The sequence below is a fragment of the Pantherophis guttatus genome, chromosome 1 (genome assembly GCF_059756535.1).
Source record: "Pantherophis guttatus breed Tessera chromosome 1, ASM5975653v1, whole genome shotgun sequence".
In the NCBI taxonomy this organism is placed as follows: Eukaryota; Metazoa; Chordata; class Lepidosauria; order Squamata; family Colubridae; genus Pantherophis; species Pantherophis guttatus.
Window position 1 is genome coordinate 200,239,906 of NC_142063.1, and position 23,614 is coordinate 200,263,519.

General features: G+C 36.5%; 2 protein-coding genes across 2 annotated transcripts in view; both read left to right on the forward strand.

Moving 5' to 3' along the window:
• The first annotated feature begins 640 nt into the window (after positions 1-640).
• TMX4 (thioredoxin related transmembrane protein 4) lies at positions 641-15,855 on the forward strand. Its single transcript, XM_034432346.3, has 8 exons — positions 641-1,102; positions 4,722-4,837; positions 6,962-7,007; positions 8,039-8,167; positions 9,195-9,240; positions 10,706-10,807; positions 11,865-11,922; positions 13,208-15,855. The coding sequence occupies exons 1-8, from the start codon at positions 885-887 to the stop codon at positions 13,465-13,467; spliced, it is 975 nt and encodes a 324-aa protein (XP_034288237.2). The 5' UTR covers positions 641-884; the 3' UTR covers positions 13,468-15,855.
• Positions 15,856-17,250: 1,395 nt separating this feature from the next.
• Positions 17,251-23,614, forward strand: part of HAO1 (hydroxyacid oxidase 1) — a 41,457-nt gene continuing 35,093 nt past the window's right edge. Inside the window, exon 1 of the mRNA XM_034432345.3 lies at positions 17,251-18,096. Coding sequence (XP_034288236.2) covers positions 17,960-18,096 — 137 coding nt within the window. The 5' untranslated portion in view covers positions 17,251-17,959. The remainder of the gene's footprint in view (positions 18,097-23,614) is intronic.

Sequence of the window (23,614 nt, forward strand, 5' to 3'; positions counted from 1 at the left end):
TTTTCCCATTTCGTTTCCAACATTCATCCAGCTACTACTTAACCAATTCAGTTGCATAAATTAATCCATGGGGTTGGACACAGAAGCAAATCAATTCGATTTTAATTGAGGGTCTTCCCGTTTACAGCATGTAAATCAGTCATAATTATTTCTTGCTTTATATTAGGTAAAAATTCCCCTCGCACATATGTGCTAGTCGTTCCCGACTCTAGGGGGCACTGCTCTCCGTTTCAAAGCTGAAGAGCCAGCGCTGTCGGAAGACGTTCTCCGTGGTCATGTGGCCGGCAAGACTAAACGCCAAAGGCGCACGGAACCTGTTACTCTCCCACCAAAGGTGCTCCCTATTTTTCTACTTGCATTTTTTTACGTGCTTCCGAACTGCTAGGTTGGCAGAAGCTGGGACTAGTAACGGGAGCTTACCCCGTTACGCGGCACTAGGGATTCGAACCGCTAAACTGATGACCTTTTGATTGACAAACTCAACGTCTTAGCCACTGAGCCACCGCGTCCCATATATTACTTTTTAATTACTTATTATATTACTTTTTAGAAAATAACCACCCAAACAAAATTTCAATAGTTTTTTTAAAATTACTGGTCCTGAGAAAAGTGTTTTGTATTTTAAAGTATGCATACTACTGACATTTGCAGCCAGAACCAAAGGCGATCACACCGCCCTCCCAAAACCCGCGTATTGCCCTGAGACGGGATTCGTCTTGCAATCACGTTCCTCGTGCTCATTCCCACCGCGCTTCTTCTACCCCGCACATGGTGGAAAGCCGTCGCATCGAACCGGAAGCAAAGCTGCCCGTCGGGCAGTTCCCGTCACTCTTGGTTCCTTAACTCGGCTTGGCGGCGGCGGTTTAATTTCCTAGTTGCTCAAGATGGCGGCGGCCGCCTTTGCAAGGCGCTGCTGCAGCCGCTGGAGAAAAGAGAGGATAACTCCGCTGCTGGTGATGCTGTGGGGAACTGCCGGCCTAGCGTCCCTCCTTACGGTTGCGGCTTCCCTGAAGCCGGAGCCGGAGGCGGTGGTGAGCCACGTGGTGGAGCTGAGCGGGTCCAACTGGAGCCTCCTGCTGCAGGGCCAGTGGATGGTGGAATTGTGAGTAAGCCAAAGGGCGCGCGCAAACTTGGAAAGGGAATGCAATGCAGGCAGAAGAGCCCTGCCAGCCTTCTCTCTCTCTCTCTTAGAGCGCCAGTGGCAGGATGGACTACAGCCACCATCATCCTCAGCCAGTTTGCCTAACACGTTGCAAGGCAAGGCAGTGTAGAGGGCTCCGGCTGCAAATCCGGATAGCCTGGCTTGACACTTATTTGGGGGGCATTTACTTCGGTCCGCAAACGTGGGGGAACCCTTTCTAGCGTGATAGGCGTTTCCCTGCGCTTAAGGCAGATGCAGTTCATAAACCTAGTTCGTCCGTGTTTAATTTTGGGGAGTTGGCTTTTTATTAATGCAAGTAAATAATTAAGGCGATATAGGTTTTTCTTTTGTTTTACAGAGCTTTTATTGTTTAAGTCTTTTCCGATGGACTTTAATTAAATCCAATTTCCCCCAAACCAGTGCCTGCTCAATATATTAGTATTAATATATACTCAATAAGTCAGGTTAAAGAATTCCCCTCTTCGGGCCATACTGTTCGGTTGTAAAGTTGTAGTTTATTGAGTGTCCTTGCAATAGTTAGGCTACATTGCAAGATATTGTTTGGTATTTGATGCTAAACAACACCTGCTGCAACATGCTAAACTTTGCTAATGAATTGATACATATATGTAAAGTGCTGTGCCCAAACAAGCAATATTATGGCATAATGTAATGGCCTAGTTCTCAAAATGCTTGAAGACAATGGCTGAATTTGCACAACGAACTGAACTCACAAACCAATTTAGTGATTGGCTAGTGGAGGGGTGGGCAATTGTGGATCTTTTACAACCTGTGGACTTCAACTCCCAGAATTCCTGAGACAGCCAAACTGTCTCAGGAATTCTGGGAGTTGAAGTCCACAGGTTGTAAAAGGGCCACATTTGCCCACCCCTGGTCTAGTATATTGCATGAATTTATCTACTATCATAGATATGCTTAGGAAGGACACAGTGAAAAACAACAACATGCAGTTCAGGATAAGGGGTTAGCTCTACAGTCCATGTATAGCTGGTTAGTCACTTCTGATAAGGATGACCAAATTTTGCACATGAAGTAGGTTAGACATGCTGTTGTGGCAGCCCACAAATTGGATTACGTATGTGATATGGGTGTAATTCTGAAACAGCAAAATATAGTATTCTAGAACTTTTGTTGCTTTTTTTTATAACTGTTTTTCTGTGGGTTTCTTGAAAAGTGGCAGTATGCATGAAGCATTTCCTTTTTAATCATTCAAGCAGACATGTATTATTGCCAGGCTTACAAGGCTGGTTCAAAGGGCAAGTGCATATGTAGCTATCTACAGGCATGTACATGATCCACAGCCATTCTATTTTCTTCGAAAATACAGAATGGCTGCCCATGCATGAACATGAGATGACAGCCAAGGGCATTTTCCATATTAGATCCATGAACTTGGACAAGACATAACTTCTTTTACAAGTTGGAAAACAAATTGATTCCTACCCCACTCACTCATATTGAACACTCATTTTGAAAAATGTACAGACTATTAAATAGCAATTGTCAGCCTTTTTTATATTTGGTTCAGTTATTTTTATTTGTGTACACAAATTATATGCTTTGTCAGATGTGCATATAAAATAATAGCTCTTATTTTAGATTTATAATGTAAAAGACACACCCTGATCATACAACAATCAGATTCTGCTTAGGGTAATTCACTGGTGATTCATTGCCAAACAAACGAAGAAACCAAGAGATGCTTTGGTTCACAATTTGAATACCATGGATATAAAGCAAAAGAGAAATACAATTGAAAGAGAAAGTATGTTCACCTCATCTTAGCCCTCTTTTTTGGACATGGATGAAATCCTAAATTGTCACACAATGAAGTTTGGTTATGTCTGGGTTTTTTTCTGTTAACACAAATGCATAGACTTCTTCAGGGTTTCATTGATCTGGTCCAGGGTATCATATGGATGAGGAATAAATCTGTGAAGTGAAATTTAGAACTAATGAATCTAGTACAATATATCATGAATAGGTGATCTTTTGATGGCTTCTGGCCTTAACATTTTTGTGTAACTGCAGAATGCTAGAAATCAAGTAACTTGATTACTTTGGGGACTTGAAGATTCTGCTAAAATATTATAAAACTAGTTGTCAGAATTACATTATATACTTTATAATTTAGGAAACCCTACGTGTTTTAGCACAAAACTAGCAGTTAAACATCTCCAGAACAGGTTTGCAAAATGTTCTGTCACAGGATGTTCTGTGAAACGTAGAATACACTAAATGGCTTGTTTTGGGACTGGAACATTGCATGATGTCCTTGCTTGATAGGCAATAGTATAAAATCCTTACATAAGAAACACTGCATCAATTGTGAAGGCGGTTCTCTTTCCTTCAGATATATTTCTTGCAGAATAACTGTAAGTGTGCAATTTCTGCAGCATACTTTTCCCTTTGGTTTGGCCCTTCGTGGCCAGAATAAAATTTTTATGAAGTAATATATTAAAAATGTTTGCTGCCTAGAAAGTTTGTCTTTATTGCTGAAAAATTACATTATGGAAGGTGACTGCAGCAGATTGGCTGGTGTTAGATACTGATTTCTTTGATAAGAATTTTAAGAGTATTTGCTATACTAATTATTTGGATGTTACCTTGTGATGCTGTTGAGTTGTTCAGTTTTTTTAATTGTATTCCAACTTTGCTGTTAAAGAGCATAGCTGTGCTCTCAAGACTATCATGTACACTAAGTTTTTCAGTCAGCATGCCTGCAAACATCTCCTGCAGAAAGTGTATCTCCTTCAAATGGCTATATAAAATCACTGTTGAATACTGTGTTCATATATACTGGATAAATGAAATATATGATCCAGGATGTAGCTCTACATCAAAATGTAGAGCTACATCCTTAGAATTCAAAGCAGCAGTACTGGTCTTGTTAGAGGTTCCAAGAAGCAAACTCAATAGGGGAAGCCAGATTCATTTAATGGCCATGATGAGCTTAGCAATGAAAGTTTCGGTTCCAATAGTGGTTGTAAGTCAAGAACTGCGTGTATATAATTTGGCCTATAGCAGTGTATGCCACTGCTCTGTCAGTGATCTGTGAAATTGAGTCAATTGGATTTTTGACATTGACTGAATGTTGAGAATAATATTTTTGGCATGTCTATTGAGTGAATTTGGAGAATAGAATGATTGTGGACGTGTAACATTGGCATTCTCACTGCTTTTTGGTGCGGTATTATGGTAGAAAAATACCAGGTTGCATTGCAGAATTCTTGGAATGAAGAACATTAAGAGCTGAAAATATCTTGTAAATTAAAAACTATTGTTTCAATTTTCTCTGAACTTGAAAGTGTTCCAAGGTAATAAAGGGTATGTTTTGTGCTTAGATTCCTTAGAAATACATAGAAAAGTTATGGTACAGTCAGAACAGCCTGTTTGGAATTCAAAGCAAGATACTAGATGATTTTGAATTCAAAATTTTTTGCCCTTGTCTTTTTTCTGTTAACTGTTGTCAAAAGCCTATAGATTTTGATAAATTGGAAACCACCTAAGCAGATAATGAAGTAAGCTCATGCTTATATCGTACTGTCACTTTCCTTAGCTATGCTCCTTGGTGTCCTGTCTGTCAGCAAATAGACTTGGCATGGGAAGCTTTTGCAAGAAATAGTAAGGAACTCGAACTCAGTGTGGGCAAGGTTGATGTCACTCAAGAACCAGGTAAGTAATGAATAATCACTAAGAACAAAAATCAATGTAAGTAATTCAATTGCTTTTTTACGTAAGTAATTTAATTGCTTTTTTAAAAAAATGGAAACAGGATATTAAGTCTTAATGTTATTAGCCCAAATTCAGATTAATTTTCCCCAAACTCTGGTAAGATGTCTGATATGATCCCAGATCAGTGTGATCAGCACCCATGCTCAATGGGGATAATCAGCATTGTAGACATATAGTCCAGTGATTCTAGATGGTGACAAGGTGGGCTAAAGCTGCTTTGGAAATTAGCACTATTGTGTAAGATAGTCCTCAACTCACCGTAATGAACCCAATCATTATGGTTGCAAGTCATGATGTCATTAAGTGATGCGTCCACAACATTGCCTCACTTAACAACCCTTAAACCCTTACCGCTCCTCTCCCATTAAATGGAGCATGGGATGCTTCAGGTGAGCGAGATCTAGTACAGGCCCGGGCCTTCCTGGTTCAGGCATCCTAAGGTCTCCTCCTCTCCCTGAGGCACCTTAACAGAGAGCAGAGGTTTAGGTCATTAAATGAGGGTTAACCTTGGGTTCCCGTAGCCTTTGGTCAGCATCTTATCCCACCTTTTGTCAATACGCAGAGCTTGAGCTCATGTTGGGAAAGGGATGGCCAGGCTGCTCTGCCCCTCAGCATTCCTAGACTGTGTGGCTCCATCTCAGATGCAAATGCCATTATCGGAACGGCCTTAATGATTGTTTAAAAAATATCAACATGTACTTATAACTTCTTTTGTAATAAATAGAAGAAGCTCACTTGTGAAGTCCATAAAAACCTGCTGTTCCAGAAGTTTGTAATGTAAAAAAAGAATTTAAAAATCAATTCCAAGGTGATTAAGAAACAAGGAATGGTTGAATTTTGAACTTGAACTTGAAGCAGTGTTGAAATGTAAAATTTGTTACTACTGGTTCTGTGGGCGTGGCTTGGTGGTGGGGGTAATGTGACTGGTTGGGCATGGCCAACTTTTTTTTTTCTTTTAAAAGCATTTTTTCTACAACCATAAGAGGTTGCAGGAAAAATTGCTTTTAAAAGCCTCTGACGATCCCAGCTGAGCCGCGCAATCATCAGAGGCTTTTTTTTTTTTTTACTTTTAAAAGCATTTTTTGGCTGCAGAGGTTGTAGAAAAAATGCTTTTAAAAATAAAAAAAAAGCCTCTAATGATCGCGCGGCTCAGCTGGGCATGGGAGGACAGGGATTTTTGCTACCGGTTCTCCGAACCACCCACTGCCATCGCTACCGCATTGGGTGATCTGGTCCGAGTCGGGAGGCATTTCATCCCTGCCTTGAAGGCTATATTACAACTATGAGTGTAGTTGTAATCCATCAACTTCTAGTCACTCAGCTCATAAGCAGACCTCAAAAATATTGGTTCCTGCCATCTACTCAGAGGAACATTGTGTAGAGTCCATGTGGACTATCTCGAGAGCTCTCTTTTCTCTAGAGTGATTTTTTTTCCAGCTTGGATCCCACATCCGGCCAAGATTTCGGCTGTAATGTCCTGTTTCTTCAGGAACATCTTCAGTTTGCTATGGCCTTGGAACCTTTTTAAAAATGGTATTAACCCTATTGTAGGGTTTATGCTAATTTATACATTACCTGTCTCACAACAATTTTTGAGAGGAAGGAATTGCTGGTAAAAAAAAGTTTTTTATTTGACGTGACTTAAGTCAGAAAATATATTCTTCTTCCAAGATGCTTCTGGACTGTCTGTAAACTAACAGCTTGTGTACGTGGCAAAAAAATTCTCATGGATATTTTAAAATTGCCCCTGAATATTTCTGAAATGTGCTAAGACAAATTCTTTTCTGTTAGTACTTGGAATTCCTCTCTCTTTCCCTTGTTTTCTTTCAGTGTCTGACCACTTTAATTATAATTCACATTTTTACCAGTGGTGGTTAAGGGGATCCAAAGGAGACCAAAGGGGTTCTTGTTATTTATGTGAAGCCATGGGAGTGTAAGTTGCCAACTCCCACAAAATGTGTAGAATATAAAAATGAGCTCTTAATTGTAAAGTGTTTGTCAGATGATGATTATATGTAAGAAGCAAGATAAGTGCTATTTAAAACAAATATCTATTCTCCTCAGGTGTAAGTGGCCGTTTCTTAGTCACTACTCTTCCCACTATTTACCAGTAAGTATGTATTTTAAGTACTCTGAAAATAGTTGCTATTTACAATTTTAATTGAAAATGTTTCCTTTTATGTGTGTGTGTGTGGCAGAATAAAATATGTGATGAAGCTAAGGAAAAATCATCCATATATGTCAGTTACTTCAGAAAGCAATGCAAACTTTTTTTTAAAAAATCTTATTGCAGAGAGCCCCATTATTTTATTTGTCATAAACAAACCACAATGGAATTCACAATATCTCTCCCTGTAATCAGGTCCAGTGGGTTTTATTAATTAGATTACTTTGATTAATTATAAAAAATGCCATCACTCTGCTAAACAAATAATTCCCTCAGCACTATCAAACTATTTACTAAGTCTGCACTACTATTAATCTTCTCATCGTTCCTATTGCCCATCTCCTCCCACTTATGACTGTATGACTGTAACCTTGTTGCTTGTATCATTACGATTTACTGTTTCCTAATATGATTTGATTGCTTATTTGTACCCTATGACTATCATTAAGTGTTGATGAACTTTATGATTCTTGACGAATGTATCTTTTCTTTTATGTATACTGAGACCATATGCACCAAGACAAATTCCTTGTGTGTCCAATCACACTTGGCCAATAAAGAATTCTATTATATTCTAAGATAGTAAATTAAGGTTGTTCCTGGGTTTATATACCCCAATATCCTTTGGAAAACACAACCTAGATTTTTGGCCCAGAGGAAACATACTATATGATAGCTACCCAAAACAAGTAATTAGGTGATTGAGTTGTAATAAGAATAAAAGGAACTTCTTTTGGTTTTTCCCTGAATATATCTCCTTATTCCTTTCTTCTCTGTCTTATTTTCATCTCCTTTTCCCCCTGCTTTCCAATTCCCCAAGTGGAATAATACTCTTAAGGATGTGGAGAAAAATAGTACAAAAAGGATCCAGTTCTCTGTAAAACTTGTTAATTTGCATGATTGCTGCTCTTCTACCCTGGAGGGTAATAAGGTTTTAGATTCAATAGCGTAACTGTACTTTAATCTGTTTTCAGTGCAAAGGATGGAGTTTTTCGCAGATATCGTGGCTCGAAGACATTGGAGGATCTAGAGAGTTATATCCTGGAGAGGAAATGGGAAAGTATAGAACCTGTGGCAGGATGGAAGTCTCCCTCATCTCTAATGTAATTATAATGCAATATCGTGTCCCAGATTGGAATTTCATCCTAGGTTAAATGCAGCCTTGGCTGAAAATAGCAATTCCCAGTTGAATATTGTTTGCACTTTTTAACTTTCAGGGTGACTTATTGTGGTAGTCTATGTTTCATTCTGCTCTACCATCTACTGGTAGAGATTGTCCAGTGCTTTCAGGATTATAGAAAGGTATTTACTTTGCATTTAATTTTGAGCTGGAGGTCCATGTTTTTAAGGAATAAAAATCACAACAGGTGGTAATTGGTTGTGGTGATGACATATGGAATATATGTAATTAGAGGGTACCTGTAGAGTACAGCTTAGTGAAGATTGCTATTATATCTTGTGTGAAGTGTATTCATTATGATAGAGATTTTCTGTATAAATGTAGATGAAACAGTATGATAAAATCTGATAATTTGGTTTTACTAATACATTCTGTAAGTATTGTAAAGGTTGATTAGAGAAACACCACTTTCTTTTTATTTCCATAGTTAACCGTATTTTTCAGAGTATAAGACACATCTTTTTCCCCCCAAAAAGAGGGTGAAAATTTGGGTGCGTCTTATACTCCGAATGTAGCCCCGCCCAGCTTCTCAAACAGAGCTTTCAGAGACTGAAAAAAGCATCAGAAAAGAAGCTTCAGAAAAGAAGACCCCAAACAGAGCTTCAGAAAAGAAGACTTCAAACAGAGCTTCAGAGGCTTTTTTTCAGAGGCAGGAAAAAAAACAAGGCACAGAGCTCACAACCAAGGAACCTGTTGCTAAAATCCACCTCTGGGAACAGCTGATTGAGGGTATTCCGGGAGGCCAATCCACCTGCCAGTCAGCTTTTTTCTTATTTTCCTCCCCAAAAATTAAGGTGTGTCTTATACTCCGAAAAATACAGTAAATTATTGTGTCTCTCTTGATCAAGTAACATGAGAAATAATAGAATAGTAGTCCCAGAACAAATGGGAACCCACTTTTTCAATCTTTAATTATTTTTAGTGATCATGTTTATATTGATTCTTATTAGGATGTATGGAATGGCAGGACTCTTCCATTTATCTGGATGGATCAGAGTAAGTAAGCAATATGTGTCTTAAGTACTGCAGAAAAACTTTATATCTGATCTATGGTTTTAAAAGGTCTGTTGTGTTCTCCAATGATCATATAGCTTGTGCGCCTTTATATGGTATGGAAAGAATATAGATCAATATTAATGCTGATCAAACCTATCCATGGAAAAAGTTTCTACTTCTAAAACTTTGGTTCAAATTGTGACAAATAATTGAAATTTTATGATGGGATGCAAGATTTCAACCTGGTTGCATATCAACGCCGTATTCTGCCATATGGTAAAAGCTCCAACAGATTTATAAACTCTTCAAAACAGTGTTTTAAATTAAGTATATAATTCATACATTTCTGTTTAGAAGGTGCTAAATAACAATAGCACTTATGTATTGCTTCACAGTGCTTTACAGCTTCTCTTAAGAGGGTTACAGAGTCAGCATATTGCCCCCAACAATCTGGGTCCCTCATTTTACTGACCTTGGAAGGATGGAAGGATGAGTCAACCTTGAGCCTGTGAGAATCGAACTGGCGAACACTAGCAGTATTATTAGGATTATTAGGAGTCTGAAACAGTGGCCCCCAACCTTTTGGGCACGAGGGATCAGTTCCATGGAGAAAAGTTTTTCTGTGAACTGGAGAGGGCATGGTTTTGCATGCTGCCTGCAGCCTATGGATTGGGCTTTGCTTGTTTGCATGGCTCTGTTGCTGGCATGCTGCAGATCATTGCCAATCCACAGACTAGTGATTGGGGACCCCTGGTCTAAAACATACAGAAGAAAATACACAGTTGCTGTTTACCTGTACTTATTTAGACAATGGTATCAGTTGTATTCAGAAATAAAAGTTCTAATATTAATGCTACTTATAAGCCTGGGAAACCAACAGTTGGAATGTTAATTAGAACAACAAACAAGCACAGCAAGACTCTCAGTTTCTCTGAATAGGGTCACAATATCCACTGGCTTTATCTATGCACAGCTTCGTGTTTTTCCTGTAGGTACCTAAGCTTTAAAATCAAGATAATCTCGTTCTGTATTGATGAGTATGTCTTGTGAGAAATTAGAGTAGACATGAAAATGCATTGTTCAATAAATTGAATTGCTTCTGTCAACAGTTGTTGGTAACTTAAAACCTGCGAGGTGTACCTCATCTGAAAATTAATGTTAAAAAAATTGAAAAATATAGTAATCTTAGTAAAAAAAACATACCTCAGATGCTGAGCGTAGGTACATATCGCAGCTGGCACTACCTAATACCCACAGAAGATACAGCCAATGATAGTTTTATAAAGGATTTGATTTTGTAAATGATTTATGTGAAATTGATTCAAACCTCTTAAAGTCAAAACAAAACAAAACTGTATTCTTCTGTAATTACATTTTCAGAATGGATATATTGTACAAATATTCCAAACAATAACTGGTAGATAATGGAACAGCAGTTTCAAATCAGATTATGTTTCTGTTGCAGCAAATCCACAACTATTTTACTGGCACTCTTGGGATTCATATTTGGGTTTCTTATGCCATCTTCATATTAGCCACCCTTCTGATTGGTCTTATCTTGGCTTTGGTAAGAAAACAGTTTTATACTCTTAAAACAGGTGTATAAAAATGGGAATAATAATGTATTGATAACAAACACAGCAAATGGTATCATCTGAAGAGTTCACTGTATATTAAGAAGACATTGGTATTCCTACTGTATTGGGGAATTGTGAAAAAATTAATGGTAGATCAAATCTTTCTATGTTATCAGAGAAAATAGTAATTCTCTCAAGAGAATGGTAGACAATTATCTCTCAAACTCTTGGTCTTCTCTTGAGCTTTACTTTTTATCAACTAAGTGATCCTGGTCTATGAATTATAAAACTCAAGAGAAATTAGTATTTCATATGTTAATAAATTTTGAAAAGAAACATTACTGTCAAAGATGTAATGTTTAATTTTTAATTTTAATTTTATGATGAATTTTGGCTCATTAAACTTGGAATGGAGCAAAAAGGATAATCTTATCTGTATCTTCCTGATATCAAGGAATAGATTTATTATAAATTATTTAATCTATTTTTGAAATGTCCTTATGTTCCAAAAGTGAAAAGATGGCACAGCATGTTTCTGTGGTCTTAAGTATAAGCAGACATTGAGGCTTAGATTAACCTATATTGATATCAAATATGTTTTTGGATTAGTTTTATTTTTTGTTTTATTTTAATTGGTACAGTATATGTAGCTTCTTTTGTATTATATAATCACTGGGGTATTTTGTTGCTGTAGTTATACACCACCAATTAAAACACAAAGAAATATCACTAGAGAAATTATAATCTAGAACTTCTATATTGTTAGAGCAATAGATCAGGATCTCATTAAGGATTCTGAAAAGTCCTGGTTTATCTGGTTTAGAAATAGCTGCATGAAGATTTGTGTAAAAAAAAAAAAGCAGTTAGAGAGGGCTTTGATCTATGGCTTTCTTTAGCACAGCTCATGACTTTCATTGGCATAAAAATATGGGTATTTGACATTGAAGTGCAACATAATTACAAACCACTCATATAATAGTGTTGGGCTATTTAACCAGATTTGAAATTCCCTAGGTTTGTTTTATAGTACTTTTTTCTTTCTTTCAGATATTTGTTTTGCTTATAGACTGCATGTGTCCAGCTAAGTCCAAAGAAGAAAGTTTTGGTATGTACACATAATGAAGAGTAATGCTAGTGCTTCTAGTGTTTGTATATAGTTTCCCGGAAAGAACTCAACAGAATAACAATAAAGTACACTGGAAGACTCCCTTTAAAACAAACAATAGACTATACTGAGGTCCTGATAAAATTTGCATGCATCTACTGACCACACAGTGCCAGGTTCGTCAACATCTTGGCCACAGTGCCCTGGGGGTAAAGCCAAGTCTTCACTGTTTTCCTGCAAGCCAGCAGGACCAGGCTTATCAATGGGAGGCTGTTCCATAGGATAGGGACCATGACAGAGAAGATATGCTTCCAAGTTCCCATCAGGCAACACTGTTTTACTGAGAGGACCTGGAGCATGCCCACCTTGTCAGTTTAGTAGGAGGGTGGAAACCATTAGGAATAGGCGGTACCACAATTAATCTGGCTCCATGCAACATAGGACTTTAAGGTGACAACCAGTACCTTGAATTGCACCTTGAAGCCTACTAGGAGCTGAGGGCCAAGGCAGTTCATACAGCAGTAGTATTGCATGGGCATACCAAGATGCACCAACTAGTGCCCATGCTACTACGTTCTGGACTATCTGCAGCTTACCAACAAGGGCAGCCCTATACAAAGCACTTTGCACTAGTCCAATGAGTTCTGCATGGAAGTAGAACACATTTTCAAATAGTATGGAAATATGCCACTGTGAATAGTAACCTATTTTCAGCATTCCCTTAATTTCCACTCTGATAAATAACCTTATCACTGGATTCAAACATCATGCTGAATCATAATGAGATTGTTTTGGCCTGACTTGTATATATCCAGACATTATATATATCCAGATGTCTGGTACACTTGCAAGATTGTTTTCTCTTGCCATGTACATGTATGCATCCGAATTAGACTCTGTTGTTTCTCCATGTCATATAATATATGTGGGAACATGCATAAGTATGTATGTATGCATGCATGTATGAATGAATGAATGTCTTTATCTTGTCATGTTTATGTTTATATTAGAGGTGGAGACCCTTTGAGAGCTGTAAACAATGTAATTTCATTTTAATGTATTCCGATTAGTGTACATTTAAAGTGACAATAAAATTATTCTATTCCTATTCCTATTCCATTCCATTCTATTCTATACAATCTGTAAGTAGTTCAACACAGAGGTAAAGAAGCTTGGGGAAATGAATGACAAGAGTTAGATCTGAAAGCTGGCACTTTGTAGCTTAGCAAAATATTCCATTTGTACAAAAATACTAGCTCTTGTTTCCTCAATACTTTTACCTCAGATTCCGTAGATCCTGATGAGAATAAGATAGAAGATGAACAACAAACTTTGGAGCTTTCAGCAGGGGACGAAATTCCAGAAAAGGGTTTGTCTGTTGGAGAAAACGAAGAAGAGGGAGAAGATGAGTCTCAGCCCAATTCCTCAGATGACTCAGCAGTTGAAGGATGTGAGGGAGAAAATGATTTAGAGCTTTTCGAATCTGACAAGTTAGAGGAGACCTCCTTAAGACAACGTAAAAATCAGATGGAGTCTGAACTATAGTGAAAGTAATTGAGCGTATACTTTTAAGTGGACCAAAGAAGATTGGGACCTTCGTTTTGCAGCTGAAGCCAAATATTTGACTTATAAGCTGTTGCAGCTAAATATAGGCTGACTGCCAGAAAGCATCTGTTTTTATTTTTAAGGTTAATATTTTGAATGTAAAATATGGCTAATGTTGAAATCAGAGACATGACAATCAAGCAACCACATTGAGTTCAGGGATAGGTAAGAGGTTTTATTGCATCAGCCATACCATAAACTGTACGAAGTGGTCATTCTGTACAACTGCAAATTGTCTGTGTTGCAGAATTAAGTATAAAACAAGAAAAGTTTTTTTGGGGGCTTGCTGGTACAAGTTAATTCCAAAATGTACAGTTGAAGACAAAAATCTAGAGGACCGAAGGCATCTTAAGACAGTAATAAGGTTTTACTGTTTGATATGCTTGAATAGATAACTGTTTATAACTCTCCAAGGTCTTTGGCTCCAGTTACCTAAGGCACTTCCTACAGGCTTCAGAGCTGTGATGTGTATTTCAGGGGAGATCATAGTATAACAAGAACTATGTTTACAATATAGTTTACAAGCTGCAAAGGTTTTACTTTCAGCTTTCTTGAAAGCCAGGAAGAGATTTTTAAATATGGACGTGGCTTTCTTACAACAATCAGTTTCATATCCATTGTCCCAATATTATAATCTGTCAAGTCAATATCTCAGTATCTGATTTGTTGGCCATATTTAGATTCCTTTGGATTCATTCAAGACTGCTTTGATATAACATTGATTCTTTTATGTATTCCAATTCAACCCACAATGCAGGAGAAGCCTGAAAAAATATCATTGCAAATTTCTTAATGCAAACAGAATGTCTGGATGCATAAATTGATTTTTAGTTTGTCCTCAATAATCAGAGTATTTATTCTGTCCCATAGTTGTCAAAGTTCTGTATAGTGTAGATCTATGAAGAAATCATGTAAGTATCAGTATTTCCTTGTAAGGTTATGCAAGTGTTGAATGTGTTATGATGAATTAAGTTTATCAAAGAAGCAACTCAGAACAGTATTATTTCCCTTTGTATTTAGAGACAATTATTTTCAGTGGTATCCAGCGAATTAAAATAAATGTCAGGATCATTGTTAAACATGTTATTCAACTTTCAGGTTCAGAGATTTTTTAAGCCTAAGAAATGATAGGCTCAGACTAAAGTAGTAAAAATAAAGCACTATATTTGTTTTATGTGCATGCTGTCATAAAATTTGTCAGTTGCATTCTCTGTTGATTAGAACTATTTTCAAATTTTTGTTAACCTTTTGTTGCACTAAAATGAGTCTTCATATCTATACAATTTGCTTAGTAAAAGACCTTTCTAAAGAAGTTTTAGTAAAACTATCCATTGCACTTTGTTAATATTACAGAATATAGAGCAAATAGATTCAAGTGCTGGGGGTGAGGGAAGCATTTAATGGCAAATAAATGTTTAAATGTACACACTTAACCTGCTATAACAATACTTATGTTAAGATTCTCAAACATGTATTTTTTAAAAAATAACACAGTTAAAGAAACTAATAGTTCAGCATCTGCATTTACTAGCATTTTTTTTTATTGCTGTTAAAAGCACGAAAAAGATAACTTATTTGATTTGATTCTTAAACCTCTGAACCTTAGTAATATGACCAAGCATGTTTTTTTGATAACGTAAAAGATTCAGGTTGAGTATTGGTTTGAGAAGCTGGTCCATGATGGTTGTATCGTGTCCATGTGTCCATGGAGCTAAATCCACAGTTTAGTTTTATGTAAAAAGAATTCAGAGTTAAATGCTCTGGGCTCAGTATGACAGTACTTGGTATATTTTTCACAGTCTTCCTTATTTGTCTTCCAATTTTTTACAAGGTAAAGTATTAGAACTTAGTTCATAAGATTTCAGTTCAGTTCATTCTTGGTTAGAGAGTTGATGGCTTGATGTTTACGTGGATATATAAACCACTGCTTTAAGCTGGTTTATAATAAAGATGACTGCAAAACATTCCAAAGGAATTATTAAATTTGGGGGTTTTTTTTTTAACACAGAAAAAAAATTGAAATTATTTTGAAACAGTGATCACTATGACCTCTATTTATAAGTTTGAATGTATAGGTGCTTTTAAAAGCAGCAAATGGAGTAAACTAATTCATTTGAAGATTCTTAAGAGTTAATATTTGGCAAGTAAACTTCTTTGGCCAGACATCGCTATTTTGCATCTAATTTTAAAAAGCAATATTACCATTTGTGTTTCTAATTGTTACTTTAAATGAACACTTGCTCAGTTTTTAGTTTAGTTTGACATGATTTCTATGTAAAACATTTATATTAAAATGCTGTTTCTTTATTAACTATAAACTTTATTATATATCTCTGTGTTCACTTAATGTTTGTTTATTTAAGGTGTTTAGAGTTTTTAATCACATTCACTCCTCATCTTCCTCTCCTGGTACTCTGTCTCAACTGTTGCTTCAGTTTCTAGAAATTCTTTGAAAGCCAGGGGGCTTTCCGGGCATTGAACTGAGACCTTAATCATCATGTACCAGAGCCTCAGGATTAAGCCCGAATTTCCTTTGGAACCAAATAGGGTCCATTCAGCCCTCATGGCTGACTGATTTAATAGGGACACCCAACCTGGTTTCGGTTATACATGCCAAGTCAGCCCTCTTATACACATGAAGCCATGAACAAGAGAGGCTTAATTATTGGTCAACGTGGCATTTAATAGTGGCATTTGGAAGCCAAGGTCTGGCAACCAGGCATAAGGAAATAGCCTTGGGATCAACTGGAGACATTGAAATATCTTCTCCAGGACCAGCCAGCCCTGCCCTATCTCCTGTCCAAGATTCTGTTGTCTGCTCCTTCTCTTCCCAAAAGGCCAAATCTCCCTGACTTGTGCCATCCATCCCATTGATAAAGGCCTCCATCCAGTCCTAAACTAGCAATCTTTCTCCCTCTCTGGTTAACTAGTTCCTGTGAATTGCTTCTGATCTAGCATGCAGTGATCTGCCAGTCAGCTGCATTCCCATCACACATCCACACTACACTCCTAAATCCCCTCCCCCACTCTCATAGGGGGGTTTATGAGGGGCAAAATAGGCACTCATCACTGGCTGGACCAACCCAGAAAATTATAGCCCCTCCCCCCACATAACATTCAGAGGAAATCTAGGTGATCACATCAGCTGGCTCCAAGTACTGATTGAAAGTCCTTTCACTTCTCATTCCAAGTCCTTCAGTGCTGTGCAGAAGAATCCTTGGGCAGACACTGCTGAAAGGTAGCACAAGTGGATACATTTCTCTCATCTGCAACCTCTGCCATTTGTAAAAGACAAAATGGCCTCTGTCCAGAATGACAGGCTGTATGGCAGATAGAGGACAAAAGCCAAATCCAGCTCTGTTACTGGACCAGTTTTGCTCCTTGGTACTCACCCATAGCAACCAGAAGTTCCAAATCTCTGAATTCAGGCTTCTCTGGGTTGCCACCATTGCTGTCCACCAGTTGATTGACAGTATCTCCAACTCTAATCTGCAGCACCTCTAGATCATCTGATTGAATACATTAGCTGTAAGGGGAAGTGAATGGATTCAGAAAGGTAAAAGCTTATGTAATGATGTGTGTTATGTTTTTACATTGGAGTACACTGTATAGGGTGGCTCAGTGGCCAAGATGCTGAGTGTCGATCGAAAGGTCGTCAGTTCAGCGGTTCGAATCCCTAGTGCTGCATAATGGGGTGAGCTCCCATAACTTGTCCCAGCTTCTGCCAACCTAACAGTTTGAAAACACATAAAAAATACAAGTAGAAAAATAGGGAACACCTTTGGTGGAAAGGTAACAGCGTTCCGTGTGCCTTTGGCGTTTAGTCATGCCGGCCACATGACCATGGAGACATCTTTGGACAGAGCTGGCTCTTCAGCTTTGAAATGGAGATGAGCACCGGCCCCTAGAGTTGGGAACGACTAGCACATATGTGCGAGGGGAACCTTTACCTTTACCTTACACTGTAGAAGAAATTTTAGTGGTAGTTCAGCTATAGAACCATTGTGTCTATATTAATTTACATATTACAGAATCTGGAATATAATTTCCTTTGTTATTGGTTTTTTTTCCTTTTTAAAAATGAAGTTCTAGATAGAATCATAGATAAATTACATGAGTAAAGAGATGGCATGAGATTGGAGTAGGCTATTGTAATTTTTCTTTCTAATTGTAGAGCGTGGACTATGCCACTACTGAATATTCACTATATACTGTAGATATATTACTTTGTTCTGTATTTCTTTCTCTGATACACAGTGCAGACATCTTAATTTAGTGAATGTCAAAGTCCAAAAGAATAGTCCGGAAATGTCAATTTATTATTTGGGTTACTTAAAAAAAGGTTTTCTGAACTTTGCTTTAGTTTAATGATTAACAAGTTGAAAACGTCCAGGACTAAATGATTTAAAGGCAAAACAAAGTAATCTACACCATGTCTGAAAGACCAATTTGCATTGCTGATTTTGAAGAATATGCTAAGAAATTTCTTCAAAAATCTGTGTATGATTATTATAAGTCTGGGGCTGATGATCAACAAACATTAGCTGAAAATGTAGCTGCATTTTCAAGGTAATTAACAATTCAAATATTGTATTTAATAGCTTTTAATATAATTAAAGTAGAATTGAAAAACCGTACATTATCTGAAGTGCATTCATGATTGGAATAGGTTGTACTAAAAGTAAATTGGTCATGTACAATTTGAATGAGCATTCATTTGCTTCTTTCAACTCTAGATATCGGTATACCATGAAACAGAATTCAATTTTTATATGAAATATTATAGTTTTGCAAGGCATTACCCTGAAATTGGATGAGCCTTTGAACTTGGAGCAAAAAATTGTGTTGTGCTCACAAAGCAGCCCTGTGACTAATATATTGCCGTTCTATCTACCAAAATAACTTAATGCCTGTTCACATGCTTGCCTAGTATATCACATTTGGCAATATAAAAGTCAGCTAATCATAAATATCCGATTTGTGATGCTTAAATCAAATGTTCAATTATTATTTTAGGAAAAATATCTAAGATTTGTGCTTGTAGAGGATTGAAAAGTGGCATTTTTTTCAATGGGTGGGGGAACTGAGAAATTATAGAATATTTTTTTGACTTGTGCTGTTGATAAAATAGGTGATGGTAATGGAAATTATTGGTAAAACAAGGACGAGAATTTGAAGGTGAATAAAGTTGTGCAATATGTGAATGATCCTGAGTTAGTGGGAAATTTTCTCATTTCAGTGATTAGGTTGAAACTGGGAGAGTTACAGTGCTCATATGATCTTAACTGATAATACCCTCTTCAAACATTGCCCAAAATATCTATCAGAGCTGCACTAGAATGCATTTCTTGACTATTTAATTGAAAGCTCTAAAAAGGAATAAGTGGGCCAAAATAATAGCACCTACCCTATATCCACCTTGTGTTTCATAAACTAGTATGAATGAGATATTATGTGAGCTACCACAAATAAAATAGGTTATTGGCATAATTAATGCACGTTGCTTTATATCCCTTTCACACATAAAGATCAATATTTATGCTTAATTAATAGAAATAATGATGCTGAGCATAGATTATGTATGTAATTAAACTGTTTCATAACAACTTTGTCTTGAATGAAATAAGCTGAATACAGAATATGAGAGCTTTTCTTTATTCTGTGTTGAAGTTGTGCATATCAATCATTAGTTTTGCTTCTTGAAAAGTCTTAAAAAGGTCAAAGACAAAAACTTGCAGTTTGTCTGTTACTAGGCAAAAACAATTGTTTCAACAATTTTTTCAGTTGAATCTTTTTTATGATAACTTTATTGCATTTTAAGCATGAAAGATAAAAACTGATACCAATAAGATGAGAAAAAGAGAAAAAATAATGAAGCCAAAAGTGTAGAAAAAAGGGAAATAAATATAAAGAAATGAGTTCTGATTTTCTTTTACAGCAATTATAAATTTAAAATGACCTTTATGGTTGCAACATAACTTTTATTTTTCTATCTATTATTTTTTCGGATCATCAAACCCATATAGCATAATTTCATTTTTCCCCTTGTTTCACGCCAAAAGTTCAAAAGGGTTTCCAATCAGAATTAATCAGTATCATTTTATCTAATCAAGGCTTTCAACTTAGCCATCTGAGCAAGTTCATCATTTTCATCATTACTTTTCCATTGTGGACAATGTCAGATCTTTTCACTGTTGTGTATGTAAAAGTCTTGCTTCTGTTTTCATATATAACAATAAATTCCACAAGTTTTTTACAACTTTTTGTTAATCTCAAAAGAAACATCTCTGGCTTCAGCTGTATATTAATCTTTAAAATTTTCTGAGTTAATGTACATATTTGATTGCAATTTTTAATGTTTATTTTTTATGTCACTAAGCATAATAAAAAAATCCTCTCTTGTTCAGCATACATTTGAATTACTTTTATCATTTTTTTCAAAGTGGAATAACATTGATGAATGTGAGGTAGACCAGTGAACCAATACTAGTCAATGCAAAATTTTAGGAAGAGATGCTCTCATGCTTTAAATTCAAGAACCATACTCTAGACTGGCAAATCAAATCTCAGAAAAAAGCAAGGACAAACCACTTTTGTATTGTTCCCGAAGAAGTGAAATACACAATGGATTGACCCTCCTAGATTGGATTCTAACTAATAAAGCGTTGACTAGTGGGAACTTTAGGACGAAGTAACCCCATTATCTTGAAGTTCAGGATTCTATTGAAAAATATATTAAGATAGTTCTACATGTACATTAGATTTCCAAACAGCCAACTTGAACTACAGAAATGTTAGGCAGGGTCTCAGAAGAAATCCTCAGATCAAAGAGAGCTCAGTGGGATTGGGGATTTCTGAAAAATAAGACCCTAGAAGTACAATCACAATCCGTACCAGTGAGAAAGAAACAACTCTTTATACCCCAGGAGCTTTTGACTAATCTAAGAATTAAAATAAATATATATAGGAAATGGAAGGTGAATGTAATAACTAAGGACATTTGTTCCACAAGAGAAGACAAGAAAGAATAGGCAGAAAGTAAGCAAACTTCAATTGGACACGAGGAAAAAAATCTTAATAGTAAGAGCTATTCCACAAAGGAGCAAAATTACCTTGGGAAGTGTTGGTCTCACTTTGGTGACAATATTGGACAGCCATTTTAAGAAGAGATTGGGCAGCCATTTGTCTGGAATGGTACAGGATCTCCTGCTTGAACAGCGGTTTAGACTAGAAGACCTCCAAGGTCCCTTCCAACTCTCTTATTCTGTTATTTAAACAGAAACTGAATTTCCTTCTGATAGAGATTAGATTTCTGAACTGGGCAATGAGTTAGATTAAATGATCTCCAAGTCCCTCTTAAACTTTCCATTCTGTAATTCTGCTTCCAGGAAGTTACCAGAAATTGAGTTTGATCTTTAAGGGAGATTTCATCTTTACTTTTTTAAAGATACTGATCAAAAAGAAGAAAAGGATAATAAACACTTTTCCATCCTGGTTGAGAGAAAGAGTACAAACCAAGAAGGTTCTTTAGTATACAAATATCATACAACTTAAATTTAGTCATTGAGACACAAAATTTCTTAATGATTTCTATATACCAAGACAACTGTGATGGGCAGATTTGGGGACATTAACCCCAAATGATCTTGAATTTTGGAATGATGGCTCATTCCATTGTTGACAGTATATTTTATATTTTTCCATTCAAGTTCAAGAAAAAAAATTATAGAAGTTGCAGCTGGGTGCATATTACGGAGATAAAATTGACTTACAGTTATATTTATCTTTCAGTTCAGACATAAAGATTAAAAGGATTATTATTTCTGTGCTTTTTACAACCAAGCAATGTCTACAATTCTAAAAGGTGTTAATAGGGAGGGAAGAGGTATTAGAATAAAATAAATGAACCCTTTAATAATGCAGGGAAAAGCTTGTGTACTGTAGATTTTGAAAATCAAGTGTCATAGCCAAACTGCAATAAACCTCTTCTTACAATTGCATATTATCTCTAACAACAAAAACAAAATATATGGGAGTTTGCTCAATGTGAGTATTTTTAAAAGCTTAATTATATAGTGTTTTGAAGTCTTCTAAACAAGTGATTTGAGATTATCAGGATCTTTAAAAGTCCAAAATAGTTTGGGGGAACTAAAAGAAGATGTCATCTTCTATTTTTGATATGTTCCAAGTTTCTTTCAGCCAGCTCACATTAAAACATTGATTTTTTTTAAAAAACAAGGTCATGGTGCTGATGGCATTTTGACATACAAGGAAATCAATTTAAAATATCTTATTTCAGCATGTTAAATTGGGATTCAGAGAAAATGATCAGATTGCAGAGAATGAATTCTGATAGATTGTATCTTTGACTTTCTAAAGGTCTTTAGAAAATAAGATGCTCTTTGCTGACAAAAAGGAAGCCCAAAAGCAGCTTGTTTAACAAAGTTAATCATGTTAAACATGTTATTGCTTCCTGGAGCTCAGTGCCACTGAGATTTATTAAAATGTGGGAGAGGGTGATGATGGATGCTGAAAACATATTATAAAGAATTATTAGGTTAAAAAGATACATTTCCCCCCCTGTTAATTAGAATAATTGGGAAAACAAATATTAATGATGACTCATAGTGCTAGAGATAAATTAGTTAAATCCTGGTGCTTTGATGTACTGTATTGTGGTTCCAATATTTCTTTGTATATGTGGATTCAAGTTCACTTTGGGTGACCTTTTGAATTAATCTCTGCAGTTTTCATGGCAAATTTTAGAAGTGGCTTGCCCTGATCTTCCTTCTAGGACTGAGACTGGCCTGACTAGTTGGTTCAGTGGCTAAGACACTGAGCTTGTCGATCAGAAAGGTCAGCAGTTTGATGGTTTGAATCCCTAGTACAGGTCTCCTGAGTAAGCAGGAGGTTGGACTAGATGACCTTCAAGGTCGCTTCCAACTATGTTACTGTTACTAAGATCTCTCTGCAGGCTTCATGCTTAAGGCAGGCTTAGGTCTTCCAGTTTATAGCTTGGTGTCTTAACCACTACCTCTTTAAGGTTTGGATGCAGAGAGAAGCCAGCATTAGGGGGGCAGAATATAATGCTTTTAAAGCAAGCTAAAAGAAACACAAATAATTTTATAGATGCTATGGTAGTATCGGGATTAGACCAGCTGACTAAATACTTATATTTTTCAATAAGGTTGTCTTTATCCTGGGAATTGCCAATGATATCTTCGAACTGAAAAGGGTTTTCTGCATAACCTAAGTCAGTTCCTGGAACTCATATGGCTGTCCAGATAGCATCTCTTGGTCACATTCCATTTTCATATGTTTTCATGGTGATGAAAAAAGGGATGCACAACTATTTGGACTGTAATTGGTACATGGGCTGTATCCTGGAGAGGCATGGTTCCTCCTCCTCCTTTTCTTCTTCTTTGTCATTTTCATATTATTTATAACATTTATATCATAAATTGTATTAAGGCTTTTGGTTACAATAGTAAAAAACTAATGCATCCTAAACTTAAAGAAAGAAAAGGAGACAAACGATTATAGTGAAGAAAAGAAATATGTAAAAAAGTTATTTCAACCTTCATTACAACAAATGTAGTAACTCTTCACCCCCGTAAAGTTACAAACAGATATCTCTTCATCCCATGGTCTGATTTAAAGGGATCTGCTGTGGTTGTGAGCAAGATGGTTAATCCTTTAGTCTCCTAGTGCTCAAACCATGGAGGACCCCTATCCTGTGGTCTCCTCACAAGGAGCAGCCATTCAGAGGACATGCGGGCAATCTCCCCTCCTCTCCTTGTCCAGGGAGTTTCCAAAGAACCAGTTTAATCATCAGTTATTTGGTTTTTGTTGTGGTTTCCACTTTCACAGAGACTTCTTCAGTTCACCATGCTTCCCCTAAAAATCCCTGGAAAACCATGCTTCAAAAAGAAGGAAAACTAGACTTGATTTAATTGCAATCCAATATTGTACAATTACTTTCCAGTTATGTATTATGTAACTTGTGTCAAGAAAACTACAATTGGATAACTAGTATTTCACAGGCTGTTCATCTTGGCACTAGACCTTGGCTATTGAAATTTTAGCT